The sequence below is a fragment of the Mytilus trossulus genome, chromosome 4 (genome assembly GCF_036588685.1).
Source record: "Mytilus trossulus isolate FHL-02 chromosome 4, PNRI_Mtr1.1.1.hap1, whole genome shotgun sequence".
NCBI lineage: Eukaryota > Metazoa > Mollusca > Bivalvia > Mytilida > Mytilidae > Mytilus > Mytilus trossulus.
In genome coordinates this window covers 23,183,645-23,197,724 of record NC_086376.1, presented here as the reverse complement: position 1 = coordinate 23,197,724, position 14,080 = coordinate 23,183,645, and the positions used below count along the sequence as shown (strand labels likewise).

Below are 14,080 nucleotides of genomic sequence, written 5' to 3'. Positions count from 1 at the left end.
ACCATATTAATGCTTTGGTTACTTCAAACTTGTTCAAACATAAATAAAAAAATCAATTATATGTCAGCCATAACAATTGTGATTTCGGTCAAAGGGAAATAACTACAAAGGTTTTGATAACAGTTGAATCGTATATCTGTTTGTAAATTACATGTGGTTATGAAATGCAACAGCAAATAATTATGGGGCCTAAAGGTTGTTGACAGAAAAAGAACAATGGTGGCAAAAAAACTGTCTACATATAACAGTATTAAAACCAGTGCAAGTTCTCAAACATGTTAAAAAAAAGCAAGCACTATCAGTATGGCGTTCATTATCACTGAACTAGTATATATGTGTTTAGGTGCCAGCTGAAGGACGCCTCCGGGTGCGGTAATTTCTCGTTACAATGAAGACCTGCTGGTGACCTTCTGCTGTTGTTTTTTCTATAGCCGGGTTGGTGCCTCTTTGATACATTCCCTATTTCCATTCTTAATTTTACTATTAATCATTTTGTAACATCTTTGAAATAAAAAAAACTTAGATCTTTCTGCAATATATCCTCTTTTCCATATTTAAGTAGAAACCGTTTCTTCTTTATCAAATAATTTTACCACAGTCCTTAGATAAGTGTTCTCTTTATTGTAGTTTGTATGATAATGCTTATTTATATCCTTCCGGATAAAGTATCATTTCACTTTAGTTTAAAAATATTTTGCATATTGCATTGAAAACTAAAACAGCAAGAAAACTGTACAAATTCATTTAGAAAACGCTTTTGCATATATACATTCTCAATTTTATCATGTAGTAGCAACTGTTATTCCCGTTCAAAAACTGTGCGCTTCGGTAGAAATAATACTTTATAGACAATTTTGTTGATATGACATATGCTAACATACAGAATATATAGTTATCACACTTTTCAGTACATAATGTCAAATACGTGCATATATAATCGTACCTAGTGAAAATACAAACAGCAAATATAACTGTAACAGTAGGGTGTTTTATGTACTGTATAAGTATTGTCAAAATTGTTATTTAAACTAGCTTTATAATTTTTTCCTTTGTAACGATTTTAAACTATTTATGTCTCTGATATAACATAACAATAGTTCATGGATCAATGAATGTCAATGTCATACCTTGATAAAGTATATTGTTATCTACGGATTGCATATATCAGATTACATGATCTGATTAGATATTCTATTCTATAGATTCTGACACAAAAATAAAAAAACTGAGTAAACAAGACATTTATGATGATAGAAATCATCATATTTATTATCATAGCACTGATTGTTATAGGGTTGCTTCAGAGTCTACATGTTGATAATTACAGTAAAGTAAAGGTAAGTTGAACTTAGTGTGTGTGTCCTCGTCTGTTCGATTTTAGCGTTAAGTATAATCTATAAATATGAAAATAAGTAAAACCATAGTTTTAGTTAACTTAAAGGTTCGTGTTGCTTATTCTTAAGTTTTCTAAGTTGTGCCATGTATGCTATTGTTTGCCTGTTGTCTTTTTCATCTTTAAGCAATGGCGTTGTCAGTTTATTTTCGATTGATGAGTTTGACTGTCCCTCTGTTATCTTCGCCCTCTCTTTTAAAATATATAAATTAGATTGTGCAGAAATATAAGTCGTGTATTCAAAGATCATGAAAGGAGGGCGGAAGTATGGCTGATATTATTTGACCAATTTCGTGGCCATTTAACGGTGACATATATTCTTTGCAACGTACCAAATGTCATACAAATCAATGTGGCGTACGTTGAATTTAGAAATGTATACTTGAACTTTAATATTAAAGACCCATGGTTAGATACCTTTCTTATTAGCAACACGGCTACACCAAATAAAACGAGTAATTAAACGAAAGCTTCAACATCGATTGAACTTTAAGATATATGATCTTATGCAGGTATTGTGTATATTTTGCTACATAAAAACGGAATGTTTACTATTGGAAAGCTATATTCAATCAAGACCTACTGTCATGAATTTGAACAAATAAAATAGAAGATATGGTGCCCCTAAGACAACTCTTCATTCAAGTCAAAATGTATAAAGAATAATTAATAATAGGTCAAAATATGGCATCTTCACATCGAACAGCAAGATACAAAGGGTCTCAAAATTACTAATGTAAAACAATTTAAACAGGAAAACCAACGATTTAATCTATACTATAATAAACGAGAAGACCTCATCTTGTGTGTCGCTTCTCTTCCTTCCACAATAAATTAATAATAATGCTTCTGTGTTCTATAGGTAACATGCATAGTCGCATTTGTCATCCATTCTTATTATCATTCAGATTGACTTATTATTTGGGAAAAAACGTCAAAAAAGGTGTCCGGACATCAGACTGACTTTAAGTTAAAGATCAGACTTCCGGTTTTAAAAATGCACAAGAACAACCAATGGTATGACAGATTACAAAAATGATAAAAAATCCAATCAGAGCGTTCTCCATATGTTCTCCATATCATGGTTTTTAGATCGCAACAACCACAACTATTATACCCCCTGGGAGACAATTATTTTCGCGTTCATCCACATGTAAACTAAGATCATATACTACTATAAATTATAGATACTTTCTGTAATTTGTCTACTGTTTTTTTTCACTATATTTACTATGTAAGGGGTAATTCCAGTTGCATATATATTGAAATATTAGTAAAACATGTGGAAACAAAGATATACGGATGCCACATAGGCACAGTGACTATCATTTTCTATGTTCAGTGGACCTTAGTATGGTGTAAAATCGCTAATTTGGCCTTAAGATTAGAAAGATTATATCATAGGAAAAATAATTGATACATGTAAGTTGTTGGACTTCAACTTCATAAAAAACTACCTCGACAAAAACTTTAACCTGAAACGGGACTTACGGACAAACGAACGAACAGACTAGAAAACATAATGCTCCTAAATGGGACATACAAATTTATTGTTAAAAGTGAAAGTAGATATTTGGCCAAAATGAATGAACAGTAGAGATTAGAGGGAGGCAGTACTTTTTCGGGACGTTGGGATCTGGTGTTTTTAAGCTCGGGATTTATGGATTGATCCTTCCGGGACCCAGGAATATTTTTTCGAACTTCGGATGTCGGGATTGTATGAATTTCGTTAAAACACGCACCTCGGGATTTCATGTTTTTAAGCCCGGGATTTCAGGATCAGGGCCCCTCCGACCTAATCAAAATAGCCTCAGTCATTTATACAAGATTCAAATCCTACCAGTGTCATGTTAATGGGGCTCTCAAAAGGAAAAGCACTGCTGGTTTGTCCTAGACGCATATTTTATTAGAATAATAATGGTCTACAAGCAGTCTCATTTATTTCATGTTTGAATCGGCGCAAATTTTCAATTTAATTTGACTTTTACCAAAAAATGTTTTGTGGCATAGGGGAAGTATAATTGTAGTATAAGGCCAGAACCACGAAAATAATTAAATTTAACAGAAAGAAAACAAATACCGGACTTTGGAAAAAGGGAGAGGGCTTTTGATACTTAATATGCAATTCTCCAGACATAATATATTTTACAAAATATCATCCTACAACAGTTTACAAGATGTATATGCCTGCGATTTCGCGGGTGTGTTCTTGTCGATATAAAAACGAGAAAAGAGAAACCATCATAAAAAAACACCAACAGATGACATCCAACAACAGGCTCGCTTGGCGTTCTTGCTGAAAACGGCAGTTAAAAATCTAATTATTCTAGATGTCTATAAAGGGATTGGAGGCTTTATACTTATCATATGTACGATTGTAAGAATCTTGTCGACCCAAGCATATAGAGTGTCTATTGTTAGAAGACGTGGTTTTATTACTTATACGATAAAGGGTAATTTATGAAATTAATATGAAGAGGTTAATACCGGTAGTATCACTCATGAAAAATAATGTATTACCCAATGTAATTGTCTTAATATTTGTATGAATTGTATATTTACCTGGTCGTTTAAGGTAACAGATACTGAAGATAACAATTCAATTACCACTGATGCACTGGAAAGAAAGACATTGAATATAGTAAGAAAAACAAGTATAAAAGTTTACACAAGTTAAACCCGATATGTATAGGAAAAAGGTCCCATTTTATGTACTGCTGATTCTCAAAATGATATTTTATTAACCTCCTACACAGTACGTATTTGTGTCAATCGGTATATCGAGAAAGAAAGAATACTTAAGGTGGTCAAGTATTACGAATGGGTCGTAAAAGCTCTGGTATAGGATCGTAAATTCAATCTTATCGAAAAGACATATGCAAGTTCCTTGTAAATTTGGGCAGAATCAAATTGCACCAATTGCAGTTTTTTTTTACGATGGTATGTATTGCGCCAATTAGTAAAATTAAATTGCGACACAATTACCTGTAAATATTTTTTACCTACATTGTATATCATACATGTACGATAATTTACCTTTCAACTTCGTTACCAGATCCAATTACAATGCATGACCACCGTTAGATATTCTTGCACGATAATTTCTCTCGAATATTCCAATTGATAGTCTTGTTCGTAAACCATTTTGGCAAATCTATTGTTCAATCAAATATATTATGATAATGAAGAAATACATGCTATTGAATTTCGCTATAATAATTTTGATATTCCATAATGAAAGAAAAGTTACATTGTATTGATAAATAATGGTTAAAGAATGCGGTCATGGTATTTTTTATGCAACAATATAACACTTCTTATTAATAGCGTATGTAGTATTAAATACATTCACATATACGCATAAAGAACGACAAAATGCATGGTCCTATATTATAATGATAGTTAAGATGAATAAATGTTTTATAGGGTAATAAAGATAACACAAATTCGAAACTACAAACTAGGGGTGATGACGAAAAATTAGTACAGCCTACGAACAGAACCACTCACTTATATCAGCACAATTATCTAGACCAGCGTGTTGTCAAACATAACACAAATTCGAAACTACAAACTAGGGATGATGACGAAAAAATAGTACAGCCTACGAACAGAGCCAATCATTTATATCAACATAATTACTTAGACCTGCGTGTTGTCAACAACTTATACTTAAATTCATCAAAAGCAGACGTCATTAAAAGAAACGTGTCAGTTCCACGTAAACCACGAACTACAAAGTATGTTTTGTATGATACTGACCGACTTCGATGTTTTGTTTCTAGAAAAGAGACACTTCTCAAAAAGGTGAGAAAGTAAAAAACATATTTTAACCGGAAATTGCATTGTATGAAAAACTTCATTCAATACATTTGTTCCGTAACACATTTATTTACGTGTATACGCATGTACATAAGCACGTTGAATAACATTAAAAGAGAATAACATGTAATTATTCTTTACGTTTTATTGGTACGGTACGACAGAGGCATATGAATTGTTCTTATTCACTGCACGAAAGGGATCCGAAAAGTGAAACGAAAATTTGCATTCATTTTATTGGCTTATCGAGCATGTTAAGACGATATGACGATATTTCCATTGACTATTCGTTAGGTCATTCAACATGTTCATTTGGTTGAGACGGTGTACATATCATCCACGGCAGCAACATACGGGATGTCTTCAATTATCTTTACAAAATATTTTTCACCGGACAATATTCTTTTTAACATTTTTTATTATATTCTGACAATTTTGTGAAGCGTAAAAAATGTCTGATGTTAAAGTTGGTACCAAAAAAAGAAATTTGACGTCAAACTGCGGTGTGCAAAAGACAAAATCTATCAACGATTCGCGAAATTAGTAAACTCTAACCATGTTAACACAATGACAGTGTTCACTAAATGATAAATAGGTTTAACCACTTCCGAGAACTTGATATCGATTGACACCCCTCTTGTTAGTAATAATACACGAGCCTTTATTATGAAATCAAAAATACACTTGGGATTTCGAAAATAAAGATATAAAGGTATATAAAAAAAGAACTCCAGTTGATATCAACCAATATCCGTTTTTCACTCATCATGAAAGATGTAATTAACCAATCGAACCAATCAACTATTATCATTATCAATGTGAGCGTCAAAGAGAAATCATTAGATTATGTTAGATTATGTTGCCTATCTAAAATAAATTCTCCATTAAATGCGTGAATGTGAAATCATACGTTACAAAAAAGGGGGCGAAAGATTCCAGAGGGACATTAAAACTCATAAATCGAAGACAAATAGACAACACCATGGCTATAAAAAAAAGGAAGACAAATAATAAGGCAAAAGACACAATATAGAAAACTTAAAACTAAGCGACACGATCCCCACCAAAAAATCGGAAAGGGGTGATCACGGGTGGTCCTCAGGAGTAAACAGATCTGCTCCTCATATGGCACCCGTCGTTTCGCTCATGTTATAAGTCTAATGGGGATAGGTCACATTAGAAATAAAGGTATTGCATTGTAGTCACGACATTAGAAACATATCCGTAATCATTTCTGAAACGGATAGTCATAATTACGGTCAATGAACATGTGATGGCGTTCGTAAAGCTAACAAAGGACTCCAACATCACTACTTTATCGAACTTTTAGTTTAATTGTTTTATTATGAGCACCAACCATATATCAAGGAAATAATGATAGGAAATTCAAGCCCTGGAATATCGTATCATATAGAAATGGAACATGTGGAAAGTTCACAGTTGCGAGTCTGGCATTATTTCATTCATCGTAAAGATTTGTTTTCAACGGACCCTCGTTGTCCATATTCAAAATACTCAATCTTGGTAAAAAAAAAAGACTATAAAAAGATAACAATAAGTCATTTGGAATGAACGTGTAATGCAAAACTTATTCGAACAAAAAAAACACCATTAGCAATGTATCGTTGTCCGAATTTTGTCACAGTTGACTTGAAAGAGGGACGAAAGATACCAAAGGGACAGTCAAACTCGTAAATCTAAAACAAACTGACAACGCCATGGCTAAAAATGAAAAAGACAAACAGAAAAACAATAGTACACATGACACAACATAGAAAAACTAAAGAATAAACAACACGAACCCCACCAAAAACCAGGGGTGAACTCAGGTGCTCCGGAAAGGTAAGCAGATCCTGCTCCACATGCGGCACCCATCGTGTTGCTTATGTGATTACAAATCCGGTAAATAGTCTAAATCGGTATGTCAAATTCATGAAAGGGAAGGGGATTGTAGTTACGACGTAAGGAACATATCCGATATCATTTGTTATTTATCCATAACGGTCAACCAACTGAAGATATTGTAATAATGACAGATTATGATTACTCATTAAAGATTGGCATAGTTAGTTATTTACTTCACTTCTAAATAATTTTAGGATAATAGCGACAAGTGTTAAGTTTGACAATAAAGAACTTTGTTAGAAATATGACAAACATGTATAACAGTTCAATGAAATTTTGACAAAAACATTCGCAATGTCTATCAGATATTTGGCAAAAAGTAAAAAAATACAGATTCAAAAATTTCAATGAATGAAAATTTGTGAATATTTGAGGGAAATATGATAATTGTAAATGATTTTTTTTAAAACAAAATTACTGAATTTAAAAAGATTTGATGTATCTATGAAATTGGCCTCTTTAGTCGAGCGATTGGAAAAAACACGTTTAAATATACGATTATTAGTTAATTGTAAAATAATTTGCGATGAACAATAAAACGAATAATGTAGTATTCTTTAACAGGCAGAGGAAATCAACACAGCAACTGGATGTGATATATACTTGGAAGTGAGATACGAAGAGAAACCACATATATACAAATCAGAGACTTTTCAGGTAATTGTAATAAGCAGAATAATTGTTCATACTACATAGACTTCGAAACATGTTTGAGAAGGTCATTTTAAATAACTGTTATATTATAGCTAGATCTTTAATTCATTATTGAAATCAACAGTATCACAGCTTGCTGTGCACTTTGAATTTCTAACAATAGTGTTGTGTATTTCTTATAAAAATTTAGGAAACTTTGGAAAAATACAAAAGGGACATTAAAATGTTGTATTTCAAAATAAACTGAGAACGCCGCATTAAAAGACAACAGACGGCAAATAGATAAAACAAAACTCTTCACTTCACAACAACACGATCTTCAATAAATACAGAATTTGATTTCAGGTGCTCCCGAAGATTAATCAGATTCTGCTACATCATACTCATTGCATTTGCCTGACATACAAAAGCTGTGAGCAGTTGTCTTTGTTTTGTCACAATCGAAGAGAAGATGATTGATGTGCAATACATGTAACGACAATTTGAACACATTCTTGTTAATCTGTCATGCAGATTTTAGTTGACGTTCAACAAACTAGTGAAGGTGTCTGTAAAACTTGAAATGGTGTTCACATAATCGGAATCCTTTTAAAAGAGAGACGAAAGATACCAAAAGGGACAGTCAAACTCAAAAATCTAAAACAAAATGACAAAGCCATGTCTTACATTGAAAAAGACAAAAAGACAAACAATAGTACACATGACACAACAAAGAAAACAAAAAAATAAACAACCCGAACCCCACCAAAAACTAGGGATGATCTCAGGTGTTCCGGAAGGGTAAGCAGATCTTGCTCCACATGTGGCACCCGTCGTAATATGTGATAATAAAACCGGTAAATAGTCTAATTCGGTAGGTCACATTCATGAAAGGGAAGGGTATTGTAGTTACGACGTAAGGAACATATCTGTATCATTTGTGAAACGGTTATTCCATAGCGGCCAACTCGTGATGGATGGCGTCCGTAAAATTAACGAAGGGATGATTTCAACTTCACCATTTGGAACTCTTGCTTTAATAGCTTCTTTGTGAGCAGCAACCCGCTATAAAGAAAATCATGAGGGGAAATGCAAGCACGGGAATATCGTATCGATTGGGAGATATATACCTCGTATGCAGGTGCTGCTTGAATGTTGCTACTTAGAAACGAAAAGGAGGATTTAGCGCTCAAAAACATTTTGAATGTGTCTCTTGAAACCAGGAGCTGGTGTTCCAGTTTTTGTTGCTTACTTGATGTCATAGTCGTTTACTTTCTTTCTATTTAATGTGCGTGGCTAAAATCAAACTTTTGGGTTTGAAAAAGGTGTTTTGCATGTCTGATACATTTTACTTCTTTGGTGTAATTGTATCATTATTACAAATATGTGTATATACTATTGTAGAATTACAGCCTTAAACAGGAGGCTATGGTAAGTTAAACTTTTTCGAACATTTCTGAATCTTTTATGCTATCTATGATGTTTTACAGAATATCTTTAAAAACTATGTTAATTGATTGTTAAATGTAAACGATAAAATAATTAAACGCTATCTTATTTATGGGATTATTTTTAGGTTACATTATCTAAACAGGTCAAAATTATCATATTTGCGTAAAACATAAAAAGCATTCTGAATTTGTTGTGGTTTTTGTAGAATTTGGTGTTAATGGCATATCGTCAGAAGCATTAGTTGCATAGCGATGTTGGCAGATTTCTAGCCTGGTCTTTCACAATTTAAGCTAAAACTGTTTGTTTCCCTTCAATAGGATTTCATTGTTTACGTATTTGGGTGACATTCAAAACCTTTTTTGAAATTAATGATATCATAGAATAATTGTAGAAAGTATATCATATAACAAGTTGATCTGCATGCACAAACTGTTCCCTACATGTTATGTGTTATTTCTTAATTAAAAAAAAGATAGTATAATATTACATTCAAATTAATCAATTAAACAATTTTATACCTTTCTTGCAATATAGGATATATCTCCTTCTGATGACAATAGACGCTCACAAAATAAACGAGGTAAACGAAGACCCGAATCTGACGATGATTTGGATACTGAAGACAACAAATTGTCTCCTGTAAAGATACCGAAAACAATAGAGCATAAAAATAGTGGAAACCGAAAACAAACGGAAAATGAAATGGAAACAGAGGGCGACGAATGTGTTTGTAATATTTGTGGAGAGTATGAAGATGATGATGATAAAGATGATGATAAAGGCCCATGGGTCAATTGTGACTACCAATATGAAGATTTATCATGTTGTATGTACACAGCACATGTGACATGTCTAGAATTGGAAGAATATCCTCAACACTTTCTCTGTTCAGAACACATGGAATAGTTAATAGGTTATAGATGTATTCTTTAAATCGAGCTTCAGTTGTTATCTTTTAAAAGATTTATTCGTATTTCTATAACACTAATAGATTCCTTAAGAGAAAGTTAAGTTCGAAATAATTTCAGCTTTAATAGAAAGGGAAGAGGAGAAATATATCCATTGGCCTCAAATATATTCAAACTGTTCGTTACACTGTTATTTTCAATGAACAATTGTAATATGAGACATGTATCCAGAAGTCAGGACAAATCGTATCCAATATGCAATACATTATTTGTAATAAAAGGTACAAAACTATACAAGTGTCATGGCCTGGTGGTCCTTTCCAATAAAACAGTTCATTATTTACACTTATTATTGAGCTCTACAAATGTACTGTATCTTTTATATGAGCAGAGGGCCTCTGTGGCAGCGTAATCTAAGTAGTCAATTTACTTTATCAGTTACATATTTGGCACAACTTTTTGGAATTTGGGTCCTAAATGCTCTTCAAATTTGTATTTATTTGTCTTTTTAAATATTTTGATCTGAGCGTCACTGATGAGTCTTATGTAGACGAAACGCGCGTCTGGCGTATAAAATTATAATCTTGGTCCTTTGATAACTATTAACACCACTGGGTCGATGCCACTGCTGGTGGACGTTTCGTCCCCGAGGGTATCACTAGCCCAGTAGTCAGCACTTCGGTGTTGACATGAATATCAATTATATAGTCATTTTTGTAAATTTTCTGTTTACAAAACTTTGAATTTTTCGAAAAACTAAGGAATTTTTTACCCCAGGAGTAGATTACCTTAGCCGTATTTGGCACAACTTTTTGGAATTTGGGTCCTAAATGCTCTTCAACTTTGTATTTATTTGTCTTTTTAACTATTTTGATCTGAGCGTCACTGATGAGTCTTATGTAGACGAAACGCGCGTCTGGCGTATAAAATCATAATCCTGGTCCTTTAAAAACTATATAGTGTCAACACTGCGGTTATGATTTCAATTTTCGCACGTTGCAGGTACGCATACCTCCGGTCTTAACTGACTAGGATGGTCAGTTTTCTACCGATGGTCAGTGGTTAACGATTGACACTTCGGCTTCATCTATCAATAAAACGTTACCGTCACGAAATCGAATAATAGTGTTAAAGTGACACTAATTACCAATCAATCAATCAATTATAATATGAAGATGCAGAACTTGGGTCAATAATAAAATAAGATTTATACAACGTCGACGTCACTGTTAAAAGGATATTTGAAGAAATAAAAGTTCGTTTTGCTCAGTTTCTAGTTGTCGTTGTTGCGATTTGTGTACGTTTGATCTTTTTTCGTTTTTTTTTTGCCATGGCGTTGGCTGTTTAGTTATAACAAACTGGTTTAAATTACCCTCTGGTATCTTTCGTCCATCTTTAGGTATGTTCCCTTGTTTTCTCAACTTAAATCTACAACGTAGTAAATTTCTTTACAAAGAAATATCGTCTTATTTGTATTGTATTTTGTTTATTGTTCACTCAACTTTCAAAGATGATAGGCAAAAACGATATATTTGGTCACACATTTTCATATATTTAAAATGATAGACCATAACGAAACTAATTCCGAGATGGTTGATTTGTTTTTAAAATAATATAAAAGTTGTATGGCTGATAGTGTTTGCTATTTGTTTGCTGTCATTTAAATATATGATAACAGATTAGTTAGTAACTTAAAATCTTTCTTATTTTTACAATGCTTTTTTTAGAATAAGGATTTAAAATGTCACCTTTTTATACAAGTTTAGTCATAAAGAAATATGCTGGTAATAAAGAATTTGAAATCTTTTTTCAAAACTATGTCTCGCTAAAAATGCTTGAGTATTGTATATAATATTTCGATAATGATTTTCAAAATATCAGTCTTATTACCTTGTTCTTTGTTCAGTCAAAGTGGTCGTGTTAGTTATTTAGGGGACAACACTGTCACACATTTTTATAATAGATACCCTTAGTTTGTGTGAACAAGATTGGGTGGTTTCATGGTTTCAATGACGATGACTCCTAGATATGGCTATTACGGATAAGATAGACTTAGTATTTTAAACAACAATTTACGTTTTTTTCTGTATGCATGTGTCCATATATATATATATATATATATATTAAAAATTAAATTCACAAAAAGAGTTTTAAAAGCAGCATTGTCTAGCGCTTTCATCCTTCTTGGGACTTTTCGAGACAATGAACGTCGTTATGAACGTCATTATGGGGAACACATTCTGTACACCGCTTGAAAAGAAACTTTTTTTTGTATATATATATATATAAAACCTCTGCTTGGTCTAGGTAGGATAGACTTACTCGGGAAAGATTCTGGATAAGAAAATTAACAACTTTGGCACCAAATGGGATAAATGAAAAGATGTAGTTCGACATCATGCAGTGCTTCACATCTGGGTTATACTACTTATTATTACAGTCTCTGTTTCTATTTCTTTACCTTCCTCATCTCTAAAAAAAGTCTTTTGAATATAACAATTTAGATTGCTTAATTTTTTGAGGGATGTATAAGTACCAAGCCACGTTCAACTAGTTTACTTTAGTCAAAATTTATTATTATATTTTAACGGCCGTTGGTTTTAAACATATCAAACTCTAATGTAACTATACTACCGTTGTCAAATCTGAAATATTGACAAATTTAGACCGTTCAGTGCTGTTTATTTGGAATTCTTACTGACGCAATCTTTCTTATAACATCATAATTATAGATACCGTTAAAGCTTTGGAGTTGTGCTAGTTCATATCGCACATTATTTTTTTTAATTTAAAGCATATATTTGAACTCTCTAATGTAAATAGTCATATAACCTATGTCGTGTTTAACACATTTTTAGAACTGTGCAAGCGTCTTACCTGATGTTCGGTTTGACCTTTTTAATTGTATAAACTTCAAGATTGTAACAGCTTAATCTAAGTAGACTGATAATTGATTCATTCAACATCACAATCATATATACTGATGAAGGATATCTGTTATCCGAAATATTTATAAATAATTACATTTATTGTTCCTTTTTGTGTTATTGGAGTTGTTATGTACACTTTTTAGGCGTTTATATAATTTATTTTATTGTGTACATGTATCGTTAATTGTAACGATCCAGCGCCCTCGTGGGGAAAATCGTTGACTATTATTCAGACGTTTTATATATATGTTTGTGCTGTTTTTAGACCCTTCTACAACGAAATTTGTTTGACATGCACACGTATAAAAATTGCGGTTTTTATCCAACGCAGTCATAGGTTTGAACGTAGTTTTCAATTTAGACTCGTTTATATTTTTTGTTTGGGCATGTATCATATTTTCCCTCCGGTTTATATGATCCGTTCATCCTATATATTGACTCTTAAAATTCAAGAGTTAATCTAAAAATGAGGGTACTTTCTCTAAAAATGAGAAAATGAGGGTGCTTTTTATATGGCCTTCCAAATACCGTTTCGATCCCTAACATCACTGAAGAGACATTTATTGTCGAAATCCGGATATGGTGTACTAAAGAAATATTGACACCGAATGTTTGTGGCACAACATCCTGTCCACAAGTTAACAATTTTTTTTTCTGTGACGTATTAAATTTATAATAAGATCCATTTTGTTACAACCTGTGATCAATTTTATTTGGCAATCGCCAATGGCAGTCAGCAGGGTTAAAGAACATCAGTTGTTCGACCTGTTAGTCAAATGCGTTTTGTTTAAATATACTTTTTTCACTCTTTTGGTCTTTTGGAAAATGTTGTTTGTGCTGTTTTTAGACCCTTCTACAACGAAATTTGTTTGACATGCACACGTATAAAAATTGCGGTTTTTATCCAACGCAGTCATAGGTTTGAACGTAGTTTTCAATTTAGACTCGTTTATATTTTTTGTTTGGGCATGTATCATATTTTCCCTCCGGTTTATATGATCCGTTCATCCTATATATTGACTCTTAAAATTCAAGAG

At 32.5% G+C, this 14,080-nt stretch overlaps 1 protein-coding gene across 2 annotated transcripts; it reads left to right on the top strand.

The window, feature by feature from the left end:
* The first annotated feature begins 1,216 nt into the window (after nucleotides 1-1,216).
* On the top strand, nucleotides 1,217-10,345 carry LOC134713815 (uncharacterized). Of its 2 annotated transcripts, XM_063575092.1 has the most exons (6): nucleotides 1,217-1,337; nucleotides 3,969-4,034; nucleotides 4,820-5,200; nucleotides 7,685-7,777; nucleotides 9,158-9,184; nucleotides 9,740-10,345. In XM_063575092.1, exons 1-6 carry the CDS (start codon nucleotides 1,245-1,247, stop codon nucleotides 10,109-10,111), a joined length of 1,032 nt encoding a protein of 343 aa, XP_063431162.1. In that variant the 5' UTR covers nucleotides 1,217-1,244; the 3' UTR covers nucleotides 10,112-10,345. The 2 variants fall into 2 exon arrangements, with proteins under 2 accessions (XP_063431162.1, XP_063431163.1); XM_063575093.1 differs by lacking the exon at nucleotides 9,158-9,184.
* Nucleotides 10,346-14,080: the final 3,735 nt, after the last annotated feature.